A 19021-nucleotide genomic window follows, 5' to 3' on the forward strand; every position below is an offset into this window, starting at 1 on the left:
ATTTCCTATTGGCATGGAGGTGGCATCTAATTTTAGATTTGGAAGTTCTGTAATTCTCTGACTGTGGCCCTTGGTCTTTTAATAAACACTCTGAAGCATCCTTCTCCCTGTTCCAGTGGTTTTAAACTTCTTAAATTGTTGCCCTAATAGTGGTAAATAGTATATGTTTTTTTTTTTTAAATGGTATCCTTTGTATGAATTATGAAAGTCAACAACCATTATCTCTTTTCATCTGTGAGTTCTTTGCCTTTTTCCATTGTGATGGATGACAAATGGATTTTACATGTGTGTTACCTAATTTTTATACCTCGGTGAAACAGGAACCATGAAAGTTCACAATACAGTTCCTTAAACTGAGATTAAAAGTAGAAAATGAATGCAGATAAAATTGTGTTTGATTTCATTCATTAGAATTGTTACAGGTGCCATTCATTGACACCCATCTTTGATGTATTTTTTTTAACATGTTAAACAAAAAGTATTTCTCTGAGACATTATTGTAGTATTAAATACTATTGCATACAATATATCTATCTGTATTTGTATCATTTATAGTCATTTTTGCTCATCTTTAACAAGTGTGCCAATCATTTTGGATGTGACTATACTGTATGTCATTGATCAGTTGATCTCATTGTTGGATTGATTAACTCAGTTACAGTGAAACCCTAGTTGCATACACCCTCCAGTTTACTGTTGGCAGGATTGACAGAAGGAATCTGTCACATTTACATTTACATTTAAGTCATTTAGCAGACGCTCTTATCCAGAGCGACTTACAAATTGGTGCGTTCACCTTAAGACATCCAGTGGAACAGCTACTTTACAATAGTGCATCTAAATCTTTTAAGGGGGGGGGTGAGAAGGATTACTTTATCCTATCCTAGGTATTCCTGAAAGAGGTGGGGTTTCAGGTGTCTCCGGAAGGTGGTGATTGACTCCGCTGTCCTGGCGTCGTGAGGGAGTTTGTTCCACCATTGGGGGGCCAGAGCAGCGAACAGTTTTGACTGGGCTGCGCGGGAACTGTACTTCCTCAGTGGTAGGGAGGCGAGCAGGCCAGAGGTGGATGAACGCAGTACCCAATTCAATGCTGACTCCTTAAACCCATAATAAAATAATTTTGTCAAAACCTGCTATTGTCTATAGCATTGAGCCTCTGGTCAGTCATGTCAACCAATTAAATTCCATTTTTGCAATAAGCTTGCTGATTGGCTGTGATCAGATCATTCTTTTCCATGTACTCCCATATTTGTCTACTCACAATACCCTCCAATATCTTAATGAGTGAAGGGAGTAGACTAATTGGTCAACTATTGGCAGGAGTAATGGGTTCTTTGCTGTCTTTCAGGGTTGGACACAGTTTAGCATGCTTCCATATATTTGGAAATGTCCCCTTTTCCAGTGATCCAATTAAATATGTATTTCAAAGGAGCTGCAATCTGGGGAGCAGCATAGCGAAGTAAAAAATTGTCCATAAGATCATAACCAAATTTACCATTGGGTAATGACTGTCAGTAGAGTGGCTTTGCTGTCACAGTACTCTAGGACAGGATGATCTTGAGTGGCAAAGTGCTGTGACAGTCGAATGGCCCTTGATGTGAAGTCAATCTGATCTGAGTAGAAGAACTTAAACTTCCACTCTGAAAATAAGATAATCACATAGGTAAAACGTTAATCACGATAACTTCAAAATCAAAGATAGAGATCTGCACTCATCTTTCAGTGTTTGATTCTCTTTTCAAAGACCATAGTTAAAAATCAATCAAGTGTATTTATAAAGCCCTTTTTACACCAGCAAATGTCACAAAGTGCTGAACAGAAACCCAGCCTAAAACCCCAAACAGCAAGCAATACAGATGTAGAAGCACAGTGGCTAAGAAAAACTCCATAGAAAGGCAGGAACCTAGGAAGAAACCTAGAGAGGAACCAGGCTCTGAGGGGTGGCCAGGCCTATTTTGGCTTTGCTTGGTGAAAAGAAACGTACATGGCCATTTAAAGACAGATCGTTCTTCAAGATGTTCAAATGTTCATAGATGACCAGCAGAGTCAAATAATAATCACAGTGGCTGTAGAGGATGCAACAAGTAAATATCAGTTGACTTTTCATGGCCAAGCATTCAGAGGTTGAGACAGCAGGTGCGGTAGAGAGGGAGAGAGACAGGGATAGAGAGAGGGAGAGAGAGAGTCGAAAACAGCAGATCCGGGACAAGGTAGCATGTCCGGTGAACAGGTCAGGGCTCCATAGTGTTGTTACTTGATACCCATGGACCTATTGTTTGAGGATGGTGAAATGTTGTATCATAAAGACTCTTGGTCAACCTAAAAGTGTACAAAGCATATGGTCTTTCTTTTGTCATACTGATAAAAATATATATATATGTGGGTGGGTGGCAGGGAGTCTAGTGGTTAGAGCGTTGGACCAGTAACTGAAAGGTCACTCGTTTGAATCCCTGAACAGACAAGGTGAGAAATCTGTCGATGTGCCATTGAGCAAGACCCTAATCGCTCCAGGGTCACCGTTGATGGCTGACCCAACTCTCCAAGTGTGTCTCAGGGGGAGTTGGGATATGCAAAAAACGCATTTGTGTTCTTAGTAGTTTTGACAGGACCAGAGGTATTAACCCTAAAAATGAACACAAAAATGATTATGGTATTTTAACATGCGTATAAGAGGCACTTGTACATGTGTCAAATAGCACAAATATAAGCACCCACCAAAGTATTACTAATCTAGCATCTCTGTCTAAAGCATGAGAAAACGTGTTTATTATCTCTTTGTGAGAGATAAATATACAGTATTTTTAGAGTGGTGGTGGGGGTGATATCCAATCAAGACAGAGCAAAAAAAATGCAATTACCATCATGTTATTGTTAGACTAAGAGGATGATATCAAACTGTGGCAGAAAAAGGAAATGAGACGAGACCAGATGAGATGGGAGGGCAATGGACGGAGAGATGTACAAGATAAACAGAGAGGGAAAGCTGGATGTGACGGTGCAGTGACACGTGGACGATGGAGAGGGAGGAAGATAGAGTCTTGGGTAACAAGAGAGAAGTCCAGTTGAAAATCTGTGCTTGCATTACAGTGGTCGCTCCTCTACTTGCTGGGCAAAACTGACAGAGATATTGTGAGAACCAGAAGAGGACAGAGGGAAACAAAAAATATATATACTTTGCCACCACCCTGCATCTAAGAGGTGGCTTTTGGGGACCTTACTACTTCTAAGCCAGGACATTGGGTAAGTCCCTATTACTGATGCTTACATTGTGTTTTATACTTTCCTAGGATGAACAACAACTTACACAGTAAATGTGATTGTAAAAATAATTCTAAGGAACTAGAATGTCTTTAATTATCAATTGAACAGGTGTTGAATGGTCTGATGTACTCCAAAGCTACATTTCTTCACTAATTCAACCAGTTATGCGTCTGTTAGGACCACTAATATGTAAATACATCCCAGTGGGTAACCATTATTTGTGGTAACTACATAGCACGGAGAAAACATTCATGGTGTGCCTTACCATCATTACAAGGACCATGGTATATTTAGAACAAATTAACAAATGCCTCAAAATTGTAGGACAAGAGATTTTGAGTTATTGACCGTCTTTTCTCTCCACCTTTCCTACTTCAGATCAACTGTGCTTACCATGCGAGGCATGCGTATGTGTCTGAGCCTGGCTCTGTTGCTGCCATTGTGCAGCTTGTGCCAAAGGATGGGAGAAGAAGACACAGAAAGTGACCTGTTGGCTGTCAACATCATAAACCGCAGTGGCATTCTGGGCTCCCTGCTCCCCCTAGAGTTTCACCCAACCCTCCGGGAGACCAGAGCCCCACGCCCGGCCTCCCAGGTCGCCAAGAGAGCCCAGCAAGGGTCTCGCTTTGCCCTGTCCCTGGATGTCCCCACCAGCATCCTCAGTGTCCTCATAGACCTGGCCAAGAACCACGACATGAGAGCCAAGGCTGCTGCCAATGCAGAGCTGATGGCACGCATCGGCAAAAGGAAATAAGGGCTGGGGTCACATTGGCAAAGGCTAGGGGGGAAATTCTCACCTCACCAGGGTTGTGGGTTTACAAAAGCAGGTTGAGGGATGGATAGGTCATGGGGATGAAACAAGTGTTGTTATTAGAGGAAAAGACATCTTGAAGTCATTAATAAATGTTGCCCTTTATCTGTTTTATATTGCATAATTCTTACCTCATTTTATGCCAAAAAGTTCCACTGACTGCCTGTACTAAAACATTATGTAAAAAGAATGACACATTTTGCCAGTTAAATGTCACTGATCAAATAAAAGATGAAGCTGGTCTTTTGTCTCCACTACAGTGAGCATAAATACTAATTTACAGGCAGATGGCCTCATGACATTGTAATAGGTAGGGAACCATTTGAATTGTGTTTATTGTGTTTGTATGTGTAACAATGTAAGGAAAGGTTGCAAAATAAAATCTGATCATATAACCTCATTTCTGTGTACTGCTTGCTAAATCTGCACTGACGTCAGAGGTCTTTTTTAATTTCAAGCATCAGTAACCAATAAAGCACTAAGGAATAAGCAATATCACACTGCGTCATTCCCAACGGGTCTTTGACAACAGGACAATGGTACGGGGAGGAAATTGACCTCAGAGACAAACAGAGCCCCCTGTTTTAGTGATCATCCATCTAGTTGATTTATACTTGATCCCAGTCAGGGCAGTAGCTACATATGAAAACACAGAGGTCAGAACATTTGTCATTTTTTCGAATGTAATATATATCTATATATATATATATTTTTTAGTCAAAGTCTTAACTTCATGTTCAGAGTTAGAATAGTAGAATACATTTTACAGAATTTGGCAACCTTTTATTGACTATATGGAGAATCTCCACCCACATCACATTGACTGAATCTCTATATAATTCGTATATAATGTTTCACACGTAATGTATATTATGTAGTTTACGGCAGGTGACCATATAATCCAATGTCTCATCATTATTATTATTTTTTATTTTACTCTTTATTATGACTTATTTATTGTATAATTGTATTATTATTTATTTTTTTACGCTCCTCTGTTACTGTCACTTTGTCATATTGTTGTCTAATATCTTTTCACTTTTGGTTTAAATGTTCTTAATTGAAAAAAATAATAATAGTAGAATTACACAAGGTACAATTTGGAAACATGCCTGTGCGTCAGCGAAACCGTGCTATACGTCACTCACACAATTACCTGTGTCAGTTAAAAAAAAAAAAATTGGTAAATTGGTTTAGTTAATCTAACCAGCTATCTGAACTTGTAGTAGTCATGGCCAAATTACCGACCGGGCACGCAGGGTACCTACCCAGGGGGCACTGGCTGACCTCCAGGAGGCCCCCATTGAATTTGTTAATCATTCTCGCTCCGATATATTAACATGGCATAGGTCACGGCAAAATGTGTAGAATGCAGGAAATTAGCAGGAAAACTGCAACAACAAAAAAATTGTTCTGTAAAGCAAACGTATTTGTTTACATTTTGTTAATACATGTTTTTTCTGCTAACAGATCCCTCTAAAGTATTCAATTATTGTCTTTAATCCCGGTGCTGAGTTAATGCGAGTTAATGTGTAGCGGCTAATTGATTGGCTAATAGCCAATGTGTTTGTAGATCGACTGAGGTGACTTAAGCATCCAATGTGATGACGGCTGGATTTATTTTTGCTGTTCTCCAAATAGCATCATAGTGTTTTTTTTTATTGTATAGAAATGCAGTAAATTAGTTTAAAATGTTGTGGATATTATAATACTTTTTTTCAGACTCTGGCTATGGCCCTGATCCCAAGTGAGTTGCATAATTCAAGTGGCAATCAGCAGTAGAAACAATAACAAAGTGACTCCCTGCCCCCTTCGGTAAAAAGTGTATGGACTGATCATCCATGATATCAAAAGTATAGTTTTAACCATGTTTGAGGCTATATAGTGTTTGTTTACTTTGTTAAAAAAATATATAGGAGTAAAACAAGCTTATATTTAAGGTTCTGAAGGGGTATGACAATGAGGCATTAAGTTATATTATTGAAGAATCATTGGGTACATACAGAGGTGTCATGCCCATCGGGTCATGTCACCCCTCAGATTTGTCCTGTTTACATATTTTTAATTAAAATACTGTAAATGTATATATAGTTGTTGTTGCTCTGCAATACTACTAGCCAACTTGCAGTTTTATGAAGATGGGTTTAGCTAGCCCAGATAGGTTCTCAATCTCCCAGCCTCATAACTAGGTATCAAGAAGCCATTTCAAGTCATCAATTAAGTTGGACGAGCTAGCTTGTCTAACTATCTTAGCTGGCATGCTTGCTGGCAAGGTTGGTAGACTTGAGAAAAGCAAGCAATTTTTAAATGTAGAACTACATAATAAAACTCATATTCCTTTCAAACTTTTACCCATAATTTAGCAGAGATGCAAAGAAACATGTCAATTATTTAAAAAGCTCAAGAGATATGCAGAAAAATATACATATTTTAAAAATATATTTAAGCATAATGATTATGGCTCTAAATTGCAAGAAAAAAAGTTGTTTCAGGTGTTTGAAAAATGCTAAAATTGTCCAATTTATGGATGGGGGCCAAGCCCCAACTCAGGGCCATTCCCCAGCCATCCTCACATACTTTGTGCCCCCTCTGATTTTTGGGGTGCATTACACCCCTGTGTACATGTCATTAATGTATAAATCCCAAAATAGATGTAGTAAATGCTGATTGCTTCTTTAAGCAGCAATTCTGACAGTTATTTTTTTTATACATCACACACCATTACTAAACTCAGATTATGAGCAAATGATTACAAAGAAACATTAGTACTGGATGGGGTGAGCTAATGTACAGACTACAAAATGTCTGAGATTATGGTGTGCAATTACAACACAATGGTGTTCATCAAAGCATATGCTTATGAAAGGAAATATAGTATATGCCTTAATTGTTCAATAAAGGTCTGCTATATATATATATATATATATATATATATATATATATATATATATATATACACACACCATACCATAGGCTATACAGAAGTAGCGTATAGTATAATGTTTTCTTTCAATATACAATATACGATGTTCATTATGAGATGCTTATTATCATCGATTAATAAGCACAAGCTGTATGATACCTGCATACATTTTTGAAGAATAAAATAAATGCCTATAATGAGCCAACTGTCCTAGCCCAAATGTAGGCTATCACTCCCCTTTTGGTTTCTGTTGTCATGTGTAGTCTACTACACTACCAACATTGACAAAACAAGTTAAGAGCTATTTTTAGAAATAGAAACGGATAATTGAAAAGAAAATACAGATGAGTCACTGAACCTTGGGGCCTAATATTTGGTCACTTTCCTGCGTAACCGAGACCGTAGTTGACAACTTATTGTAGCCCTTTGTTTACTACCCCGAAGCGGTCTGAGGTGCATCAGAGCGGTTACAACCGTAGTGAATTAAGCAGGACATACTTGAGATTGAATACCTTCCTGATAGCGTCGACGGCCTCGGGAATCATTAGACGATATGCCCGTTCAGTGCCTCGACCGAGAGCAGCCTCACGGGTGTTGGAAGGTCATTTGACATTTGTCCACATGGTGTCGTTATTCACACAACGTTGGACGAAGCAATTAATAAACCATGCATTAAAATACCAGAATAATTTTCACGGATACACCCTCTGGTCCTGTCAAACTTATTAAGAACACATTTAATGTATGTCAGTGTTTATAGCCTATGTTCAGCACAGTAGCTCTAATTTAGCTCTAATGTATCATGTGATTAAAGCAGGTGCTGCCAATAAAGGCCAGGTGGATGACACTCTCCAGACAGCCGTAAGGAGATGCTTTTTGACTCAAAGAAATACCAAAAAGTAAGTTTTCGATTTACATATGCCCCTGACATTCAAATAATTAATTGAAGACTTATAGTTGGCCTAATATAGCAGGTACTTGGTGTGCACTGATCGAATAGAATGGACATGGTCCTGAGTTTGACATTGTATATCATGAAATGTGTTATTGTGCAGATTAAATCTGCACACAACCATAATACACATTGCACACATTCTAATGTACAGTAGCCTAGGTTGTTGAACTTTGACGATTCCTGACCTAGGCCAAGATGTACTCTTAAGGAGCCCAAGGTTACCATTACTCCTTGAAGTCCAAGAACCTTAGGTTCTTTTCAGAGGTAGACTGGATCTAGCAGCCAAATACTCCATCTAAACGTGAGTTGAATCTCAGTTTTCATTATGGTTCTAGAAATATAAAGCCCGTTACTTTTATATCACATCGAAATAATTTCACAAATGCAGAAAACACACTTGCTGTATGTACACTATTTTAACCGGCTTCTTCACAGTTGGTCCCTCTGCACTGAGACATGGAGATATGGACTTGTGGGAACACTAACCCTATAAAGGTGTATAATTGAACGTTTTCTTTTTTGAAAATGATTTCTTGCTGATATGAAAGATAAGGTCCCTATGCTTCCAAAACTGTACCGCAAGCGATGTGCGTTAATGTTCAGACCGAGCGTTGGAGTTCTTACCCTAGCTGTATAACTGAGTCAGGGTTTATAGTGAAGATAATCCTGCCACTGTGTTTAATAATGTGCCTCTGGCTTGTGTAATGAGGTGTGTGTTGTAACAGCACAGCATAAACAGCAGGACATCTCAATGAACTTAAGCATTTTATCACACTCTCCTGCACTCCTCTCTGTCCTTAATCCATTTACGTACTTTTATTATTCGGCTGAGAGTACATGGCCAGGTGTGTGTGTGTGTGTGTGTGTGTGTGTTTTCGACTTGAGATGCAGTTGAATTGTCTTTTCATTTCAGTGTGTATGTTTGTTCTAAATGTTCTTGTGGTCGAGTGTGCTTGTGAATGCTCTGTATTGTTGTGAGGAATTGCTGTGTGTAAAAGCTAGAGGGTTACAGACGGTGTGTGAAATAACTGGCAAGAGAGAGCAAATTGTGAAAGAGTCCAGTAATTTCTCACCAAACTAAAGGACGGCAGGAGGTCTTGACACTGTGTTCTGTAAAATGTCTCTTCAGTCCCTCAACACGTGAAAGCCAAGACGGTCCCTCCATCCCCAGTGACCCTGAGGTTTCATTGGACCACACCAGACATGAGGTCAAAGGACAAGTGTGTACATCAGTGGCTGCCCCAAAAACGCCACTGCTAGTGTGCACTGCTATCCTCGGGTGGAGATTTTTAGCTCAGATCTGATCAGACTCAATAATGAGGGATTTGAAGATGATCTGTGATTGAATTGATGGTTTTGTTTTCTCACACCTCAGTTTGAGTCAGATGAATTCTGTCTACATACTTTGCGTCTTTTTGATTTACCATAGTTGAAATACGACCCATGGAGTCTACACAATACCATCTAGAGCTACATCTGACCTGGGCTTTGCAAAGTGTGTGGTGTGATGAAGTTGAAAGTGCAGGGCACTCCCTATGATGTACAATTCAATTGATGTGTCATTGTGTTCTGTCAGATGCCGTCATTCTAAGGTGACGAGGCTGTTGCCAGGAGTCCGTGCAGGTGGCCATCTGACGCAAGACAATGAGTGACGTGTGTGATACATTGGTCAGATAACAGCAAGGTTGTGGGCCTACTGATGGACTCATATCAGTTGGCCCATTACTCTTGGCATCTAGTGATTTACAGGGCTGGGATTTGTCATGTTTCTATTTTTGGAAACTTTATAGCGTGACTTTATAGTGTTAACCTATACCACAGTTTCACTTACTCACTGCGTGTCTTAGACTGTGGTAATCAAGTTTGATCAGACAAAATGCTTTTGGGCTATATCAGAGGACAGACCCACACGGTGTCGATTTAAGAAGTGGCTTCTGCTCTTTTTACTGGCAAGGGAATTCACTCATTCACGTCAAAGTTTCAAGCATAAAGTAGAAAGACCGAATAGAGAATAGAAGTGACACACATCAGATTGCAGGGTATTATAGTTATAGGGGCGGGATAGTGGGAGGGTGTAGAGTTGCTCAATATAAATGACTGCATACAGTCGACAGATTAGAACAAAGGTGAAAGAACAAGTGATGCAAGAGGGAGAGGGAGCAAAAAAGAGACGACGGAGAAATCAAGGATCCATCGATTTAGTGATTTAGATATTGGACCTTTGTTTCATAGAGACGGGAGAGCAAGCCAAAGAAGGTAACCCATACTCAATAGTGGCACAACTGTCCGCTCTGTTTTCTGTCACATTTTTAGGAATGAATGTTTCAGGAGTTAATTAGCAAAGTGTATTTATTTTGTAGAATTACTTTGTATTAATTTTATAAAACTGTTTTCATTCAGGACAGATGGGTAATAATCACGAGACCATTACAGTATAATGAAGTGCTAGCTGTGGTGAACTACATTATGGTAGCTGACATCTCGAGTATCTGCTGTAGCCTACACATGTGACCCAACATATTGTCTGTTAGTGAGCTGTCAAGGGTTGCCTTTTCTCTCCAGCAATATTACTGTTTGGAGCTGTAGTCATGGCTTGCTTGTGTGTTCATGTCGGTCATGTTTCTACCATACAAAATACTTTTTGGTAAAAAATAATTCCACCAGTGCCATGTTCAGTCAGTGTGGTGATAGCCTCACCTGTTGGTGATATGTTGTAACTACAGCAATAAAGACTACATTGGTGAATCCTCAGACGCTGTTCCCTGAGGATCCAAAGGATGGATTATGCCATGAAGTCCCTCAGTCTCCTGTCCCCTGCCTCACTCTCCAAGTAAGAGCCTGATTCCGCAGCACTAAGGGGGTGTGCCCTATTGGTTATCATAAGACTGCTTTCAGTAATGTTTAATGGGTTTTTCTTTTTACATCGTAGGACATAAGTCGTAGAGTCAAAGTTATCATTGTTTTCCAATAGATTTGACATAATTTGACTGTGTATGTATCTCCACCAGGTGTGTGACAGCCAGTGTATCAGCCAGTGCCTCCATGACCCAGCAGCTTCTTGTCGGGACTCCTCGACCTAAGCCCTTCCGGGTCACCAGTGCTGACCGCAGCGTTAAGAAGGGAATCATGGCTGATGGGCTACGAGACCTACTCAACAAAGTGAGGAGAAGAGGGAGGGATGAAGAGGGTGCTTGAGGGAGGACTACAAGTTAAAATAAAAATTATTTCACCTTTTATTTAACCAGGTAGGCCAGTTGAGAACAAGTTCTCATTTACGACCTGGCCAAGATAAAGGAAAGCAGTGCGACAAAAACAACAGAGTTACACATGGGATAAACAAATGTACAGTCAATAACACAATATAAAAATATGTATACAGTGTGTGCAAATTAAGTAAGAAGGTAAGGCTAATGAATAGGCCAATAGTGGGGAAGTAATTACAATTTAGCAATTTACACTGGAGTGATAGATGTGCAGATGAGGATGTGCAATAGAAATACTGGTGGGCAAAAGTGCAGAAAAACAAATATGGGGATGAGGCAGGTAGATGTTTGGATGGGCTATTTACAGACGCAGCGCTCGGTAAGCTGCTCTAACAGCTGATGCTTAAAGTTAGTGAGGGAGATAGTGGGGCAAAAAAGTATTTAGTCAGCCACCAATTGTGTGAGGCCTGTAATTTTCATCATAGGTACACTTCAACTATGACAGACAAAATGAGAAATAAAATCCAGGAAATCACATTGTAGGATTTTAATGAATTTATTTGCAAATTATGGTGGAAAATAAGTATTTGGTCACCTACAAACAAGCAAGATTTCTGGCTCTCACAGACCTGTAACTTCTTCTTTAAGAGGCTCCTCTGTCCTCCACTCGTTACCTGTATTAATGGCACCTGTTTGAACTTGTTATCAGTATAAAAGACACCTGTCCACAACCTCAAACAGTCACACTCCAAACTCCACTATGGCCAAGACCAAAGAGCTGTCAAAGGACACCAGAAACAAAATTGTAGACCTGCACCAGGCTGGGAAGACTGAATCTGCAATAGGTAAGCAGCTTGGTTTGAAGAGATCAACTGTGGGAGCAATTATTAAGAAATGGAAGACATACAAGACAACTGATAATTTCCCTCATTCTGGGGCTCCATGCAAGATCTCACCACGTGGGGTCAAAATGATCACAAGAACGGTGAGCAAAAATCCCAGAACCACACGGGGGGACCTAGTGAATGACCTGCAGAGAGCTGGGACCAAAGGAACAAAGCCTACCATCAGTAACACACTACGCCGCCAGGGACTCAAATCCTGCAGTGCCAGACGTGTCCAGGCCCGTCTGAAGTTTGCTAGAGAGCATTTGGATGATCCAGAAGAAGATTGGGAGAATGGTTTCATCTGACCATATGACAAAATATAACTTTTTGGTAAAAACTCAATTTGTTGTTTTTGGAGGACAAAGAATGCTGAGTTGCATCCAAAGAACACCATACCTATTGTGATGCATGGGGGTGGAAACATCATGCTTTGGGGCTGTTTTTCTGCAAAGGGACCAGGACGACTGATCCGTGTAAAGGAAAGAATGAATGGGGCCATGTATCGTGAGATTTTGAGTGAAAACCTCCCATCAGCAAGGCCATTGAAGATGAAACGTGGCTGGGTCTTTCAGCATGACAATGATTCTAAACACACCGCCCGGGCAACGAAAGAGTGGCTTTGTAAGAAGCATTTCAAGGTCCTGGAGTGGCCTAGCCAGTCTCCAGATCTCAACCCCATAGAAAATCTTTGGAGGGAGTTGAAAGTCCGTGTTGCCCAGCAACAGCCCCAAAACATCACTGCTCTAGAGGAGATATGCATGGAGGAATGGGCCAAAATACAAGCAACAGTGTGTGAAAACCTTGTGAAGACTTACAGAAAACGTTTGACCTCTGTCATTGCCAACAAAGGGTATATAACAAAGTATTGAGAAACTTTTGTTATTGACCAAATACTTACTTTCCACCATAATTTGCAAATAAATTCATTAAAAATACTACAATGTGATTTTCTGGATTTTTTTTTTTCTCATTTTGTCTGTCATAGCTGAAGTGTACCTATGATGAAAATTACAGGCCTCATCTTTTTAAGTGGGAGAACTTGCACAATTGGTGGCTGACTAAATACTTTTTTGCCCTACTGTATAAGTCTCTAACTTCAGTGAGTGTGAATGAGAGAAGAGTGGTGTATGAGTGAGAGAGTCTGGTTCCATACTCTACTCATTTATGGCATCATAAATTCAATCCAGTCAACAATGTGACTTAGATGGATAAAGGAATGAACGGATGGGTGAGTCAGTTCTTTCTGATTCACTTTGAAAGCCTCTAACGGTTTTCCTCAAATGCTTGCATGCTCACATGCACATACTGACAATTGTCTCTGTTGTTCTGGTTCTCCAACTGTGACACTACTGCTGTCTTACGCATGTCTTTGAAAAGTTTAACTTAATGATAATACATGATATTGAGACTTTTCAGGAACTTATCTCCTCAGCAGAGATATGCAATCTTTTTTTTTAAACTCTCCATTTGTATTATTCACTGTAGAAATCTATGACGCAAGAGAATGGAGTGGCTAAGTAACTACTTTTGAGAGGGGGAATGATTCTGTAGTCCCTAATGACTGGATTCGATCTCCTCCAGGCTAATGGGTAGTTTGTTCCCTCTCAGGCCATGGACTCTCTGCACGTGTCCTGCGTCAGTGCCTTGGTGCTGGATGAAGACGGGACGGGGGTAGATACAGAGGAGTTCTTCCTGACCCTGCAAGACAACGCTGTCCTCATGGTCCTGGAAAAGGGGCAGAAGTGGACACTTCCACAGGTTGGTAGGGTGACATATGCATGACCTTCTTACCAGAGTCCACTGGGTGGTGCATTTACACAGGGTCACTCTGGTAGAATGGTGAACAGGCTTCACTTCTGTGTATTATCATCATCAGTGCCTCAGATGAAGATGCAGTTGTATAGCCTGCCTTTTTAGATAAGATGGGATGAACAAGAACATCTACTCCCATATTGTATATGAATGACCTGAACTTTTGGGATTGAATATAGAGTAAGCATATTCAGAAATGATTCCATTCAGATAAACGCAAAAGCATTGTTATTCTGGGGGAAGAGTTGAGTGAAAGCATGTCTGACATGTATTGCAAATCATAACCCCCTCATTTAGTTACCTCACACTTTTGGCCACAATTAAAGCACAATTTGAGTCAGAGTTGATGGGTTTTTGTTTGTCCAAAGCAGGTAATTTCCATATTCATTCAATTCTGTTCTGCCACCTGAATGGCATCACCCTGTGTGTTTACTTGGCTCCTGTCATGCTGAGCGTGTCTCATTAACATAATACAATTTCCTCTCCTGTTGTCCTTCCACTGTTCCGAATGAATTAATCTGTATTCCAATGCTTGTTACCTTCCTTTGCAGATGACTGGAGCTCTTGGATGGAGAGTGTAGGGGGGCTAGCTAGTATTGCGTTCATCCATCTTAGTTTGACAGACACTAAGTGTCAGAGGTTATATATGCAGTTTTCCTTCACACTCAATTTGAGTTTCCCATAAATAAGCTGTAGGAGACTCGACTTAATTTGTGTTAACTGGGGGAAATTGATTTGGCTCTTGTTTCTCCTCTCTCATATCCCTCCCTCTTTCTCCACCTTTTGGCTCCCAGAACACTCATCCCCGACTTCAAAATGAGCTCAAACACCAGCGCAGAAAAGATGTGGCTAGAATAACCTTTGACCTATACAAGAACAACCCTCAGGATTTCATTGGCTGTCTGAATGTGAAGGCCACGCTGTATGGAACCTACTCTGTGTCCTACGATGTGCGCTGCTACGCTGCCAAGAAGATGCTGAAGTGAGTAATCTCTGTGTGTTGATGTGGGTGCTTAAAGGTGAGTTTGTAAGATTTAGGAGGAGGTTGAGTTGATACAGTGCCTTCAAAGTATTCGAACCCCTTGAAATTTACCACATTTTGTTGGATTTAATTGTCATTTTTTTGTCAACTATCTACACAAAATACTCTTATTTCAAAGTAGAAGAAAAATTTTAACATTTTACATTTTTTGATGGAAAAGAAATATATAGAGCTTGATTTAGATAAGTATTCAACCCTCTGAGTCAATGACAGGAGGCTGCTGAGGGGAGAGCAGCTCATAATAATGGCCGGAACAGAGCAAATGGAATGGTATCAAACACATGGTTTCCATGTATTTGATACCATTCCACTGATTCCAATACAGCTGTAAATCTTTTGGGGTAAGTCTCTAAGCGCTTTGCACACCAGGATTATACAATATTCTACTGTTATTCTTTTTTTTTTAATCTTCAAGCTCTGTCCTGTTGGCTGTTGACCATTGCTAGACAGCCATTTTCAAGTCTTGCCATAGATTTTCATGCCGATCTGTTGGAAAGTTGAATGTTTTGCCTTAGCATTTTGCCTGTGCTTAACCTTATTAAGTTTATTTTTATCATAAAAGACTCCCTTGTCCTTGCCGATGATAAGGATACCCATAACATGATGCAGCCACCACCATGTTTGAAAATACGAGTGATACTCAGTGATTTGTTGTATTGGATTTGCCCCGAACATAACGCTTTGTATTCAGGAATAAAAGTTCAGTTCTTTGCCACATTTTTTGCAGTTTTACTTTAGTGCCTTATTGGATGCATATTTTGGACAGGATGCATGATTTGGAATATTTGTATTCTGTACAGGCTTCATTCTATACAGGCTTCCTTCTTAGTTTTGTGGAGTAACTACATCTTCAGTTTTCTCCTGTCACAGCTATTAAACTCTGTAACTGTTTTAAAATCACCATTGGCCTCATGGTGAAATCCCTGAGTGGTTTCCTTCCTGTCTGGCAACTGAGTTAGAAAGGGCACCTGTATCTTTGTAGTGACTGGGTGTAATGATACACATCCAACGTGTAATTAATAACGTCACCATTCTCAAAGGGATATTCAGTCTTAAATTTTTTTTTTTAAAAGATCTACCAATATTTTCCCTTCTTTGCAAACAATTGGAAAACATCCCTGGTCTTTGGTTGAATCTGTACTAGAAAGTCCCTGTTTGACTGAGGGACCTTACAATTATCTGTATGTGTTGGGTACAGAGATGGGGTAGTCATCCAAAAATCATGTTGAACACTATATTATTGCCCACAGTGAGTCCATGCAACTTAAGTGACTTGTTAAGCACATTTTTACTTCTGAATTTATTTAGGCTTGCAATAACAAACGGCTTGAATACTTATTGACTCAAGACATTATAGCTTTACTTTTTTTATTAATTTGTAAATATTTTAAAAATCTACTTTGGCATTATGGGATGTTGTGTGTAGATCGGTGACAAAAAAATCTAAATTTAGGCTGTAACACAACAAAATGTGGAAAAAGTTGAGGGGTGTGAATGCTTTCTGAAGGCGCTGTATGTTCAGATACATTTAGGTTATGTCATACGTGCTGAGAGCTGCTGATTTTCGGCTTTAGCTGAGCGGTTGTGACAATGAGGATTTAAATTGTGCAGAATCAACAAATAACAGGTTTCTAGATTTCATTTTCTGCTCCTATTTTTCTCTTTGAAAAGTCACTGGAGAGAATGAAACTTGTATCTCAACTAGGAGAGAGAGATTAGGGAGATGCAGGTTCCAGCCCTGCCCTGTCGGAGTTTCCCTATCTCCCTGACTATATGCTCATATTATATCTGTCCGATCACTATCTACAGTACAGGCATCTGTCTGACATAGGGTTGCAAAGGTGCCGGGAATTAACCAATGTTACCGGAATTTCTGTAATTTTTGTGATTAACAGATCATCCATATATGGTAACTTTGTTAATATACATTTGAAAAATGTATTCGTATACAGTACCAGTCTACATTTCAGACACACCTACTCAATCCTTTTCTACATTGTAGAATAATAGTGAAGACATCAAAATAATGAATGGAAGAAAAGAAATCCACATTGACTGACTCGTGTCTTAATAATGATGGACTGTCAATTCTCTTTGGTTATTTGAGCTGTTATTGCCATAATATGGACTTGGTCTTTTACCAAATAGGGTTATCTTCTGTATATCACCCCTGTCTTGTCACATTACAACTGATTGGCTCAAATGCATTAAGAAGGAAAGAAATTCCACAAATTAAATTTTAACAAGGCACACCTGTTAATTGAAATGCATTCCAGGTGACTACCTCATGAAGGTGGTTGAGAGAATGCCAAGAGTGTGCAAAGCTGTCATCAAGGCAAAGGGTGGCTACTTTGAAAAATATAAAATATATTTTGATTTCTGTAACACTTTTGGTTACTACATGATTCCATATGTGTTATTTCATAGTTTTGAGGTCTTCACTATTATTCTACAATGTAGAAAATATAAAAAATACAGAAACCTACTAATTCAAGGGTTTATGTCAACTTTTGACTGGTACTGTATATACTTTTTTATATATATATCTGTGTTAATATTGTCGATGAGTTTCTAGTGGATAGACTATGGTTCTAGAGAAAATAACAATGGCATTATTTTCAATTAACTCAAACTCCAACTATTGGCTTCTTTCACAACTGCCAGCAGTTTGGCAGTTGTGAAAGAAACAAAAATACATAGACAATGTAAAATTAATCTATATATGTATTTCATGCTGAAACCCTCATTTTATTTAACTAGGCAAGTCAGTTTAAACACCAATGGTATTCACTATTGTGATGGTTTAGATTTATGATAATGTTTTACAGGTTTGATATTCTATTTTTAAATCATCTTATTTTATTATTTCATATATTTTACTTGTGATAAGGCCACACCGAGGGCCGGCGATAATTACAGGTACCTGTAATAATCTGAAGTACTCAAAGGCAACGAAATGGCTTCTGATAATGTTCCCCCTCTGGTAGTTTACTGGTAAACTCCAAAAGTTTCCAGTAAGAACCTCCTTTCTCAACTCTTGTCTGACATATTTTTCCCTGTTCTTGTAGGGAGGCTCTGAGATGGACCCTGTTCTCCATGCAGGCCACAGGCCATGTCCTCCTGGGCTCCTCCTGCTACATCGAGCAGCTCCTGGATGAGGATGACCGGGCAGACCTGAGCCTGCCACCACTGCCACAGGATGGAAAGATCAAACAACTACAGAGCATCCTGATGGGCAAGACGGCTGTGGTGGGCAAGACGGCTGTGGTGGGCAAGACGGCTGTGGTGGGCAAGACGGCTTTGTGATCTATCTCAATACTATGAACATACATCCTTCCCTTCTCCCTTCCTTGAAGTAATCACCCATCTAAATTGATTTTACAGGTGAAAGGGAATGCTGTACTGCATAGCTTGCACCTGTCCAGTCATGGCTGATTTAGTAATCACTTCATGGAAAGAAATAATGGATTGTCAGGATATTCAAACAGGGCTCTGCTCAGAGAGACACTCTAAAAGAGGCTGTTTGCTAAAATAGACTGTTTGCTATAAGGAATGGTACTGGCAAACTGCAGGACCAATACGACGGCACAGTGCTGCATCACTCTGATGTTATGGTTACAGTGGCAGGTACACACCTTCTGGTTAGTTCACTCCTCTCGGTTGACTTTAGGTGCAGCAAATGCTGTGTTGTCCTACATTTTGGCTATGATCACTTGCACTTTGTTACATTTGTCTGTCTATATGGCTTGCAACACTCCACAAGCGAATGCACTTTTCTATTGCAGTGACTGCTGCTGATCTGTATCTTCAACTGATAGAAGGCACTTGGCTTTTTTTCATTTTAATAAGCATGAATAAAATACAAGAATATTAACCTTTTGAGAGATTTTATTTACCCTCAACATAAACATGCGCGCATGCACAAGCAAACACACACACACACACACACACACACACACTTGAAGTCACACCTGAAAGCAGAGACCTGTGTAACTTTGTTGTCCAACCATTGTCACATGGCAGGGCTGTGCTCCACAGTGTTGGATGTTATTATGGGTGACGTCTGTCTGGCTCATGGGCACAGTAATTGGCAGCAGGTCTGGTTGTCTCCCCCACACTCCTCTAAT

The 19021-nt window shown here is 39.8% G+C and overlaps 1 protein-coding gene across 4 annotated transcripts; it reads left to right on the forward strand.

Annotated features, from left to right (window-relative positions):
* The first annotated feature begins 7775 nt into the window (after window positions 1-7775).
* Window positions 7776-18768, forward strand: LOC115137935 (lipid transferase CIDEC-like). Of its 4 annotated transcripts, XM_029674277.2 has the most exons (7): window positions 7804-7894; window positions 8140-8251; window positions 10703-10780; window positions 10959-11109; window positions 13649-13798; window positions 14647-14834; window positions 17963-18768. In XM_029674277.2, the coding sequence occupies exons 3-7, from the start codon at window positions 10728-10730 to the stop codon at window positions 18198-18200; spliced, it is 780 nt and encodes a 259-aa protein (XP_029530137.1). In that variant the 5' UTR covers window positions 7804-7894; window positions 8140-8251; window positions 10703-10727; the 3' UTR covers window positions 18201-18768. The 4 variants fall into 4 exon arrangements, with proteins under 4 accessions (XP_029530113.2, XP_029530137.1, XP_029530127.1 ...); XM_029674253.2 differs by lacking the exon at window positions 8140-8251 and having other exon boundaries at window positions 7776-7894; XM_029674267.2 differs by lacking the exons at window positions 7804-7894; window positions 8140-8251 and adding an exon at window positions 10056-10206 and having other exon boundaries at window positions 10674-10780.
* Window positions 18769-19021: the final 253 nt, after the last annotated feature.

This window comes from Oncorhynchus nerka, linkage group LG2, assembly GCF_034236695.1.
Source record: "Oncorhynchus nerka isolate Pitt River linkage group LG2, Oner_Uvic_2.0, whole genome shotgun sequence".
Lineage (NCBI taxonomy): Eukaryota > Metazoa > Chordata > Actinopteri > Salmoniformes > Salmonidae > Oncorhynchus > Oncorhynchus nerka.

What these genes read in the sequence shown, in the direction of transcription:
- LOC115137935 (XM_029674253.2), top strand. Translation starts at nt 7,791, where the DNA reads ATGTATCATGTGATTAAAGCAGGTGCTGCCAATAAAGGCCAGGTGGAT. An exon ending in ACTCAAAGAAATACCAAAAA is followed by an intron (nt 7,895 to 10,702) that starts GTAAGTTTTCGA and finishes GTGAATCCTCAG; the next exon opens with ACGCTGTTCCCTGAGGATCC. An exon ending in GCTGCCAAGAAGATGCTGAA is followed by an intron (nt 14,835 to 17,962) that starts GTGAGTAATCTC and finishes CTGTTCTTGTAG; the next exon opens with GGAGGCTCTGAGATGGACCC.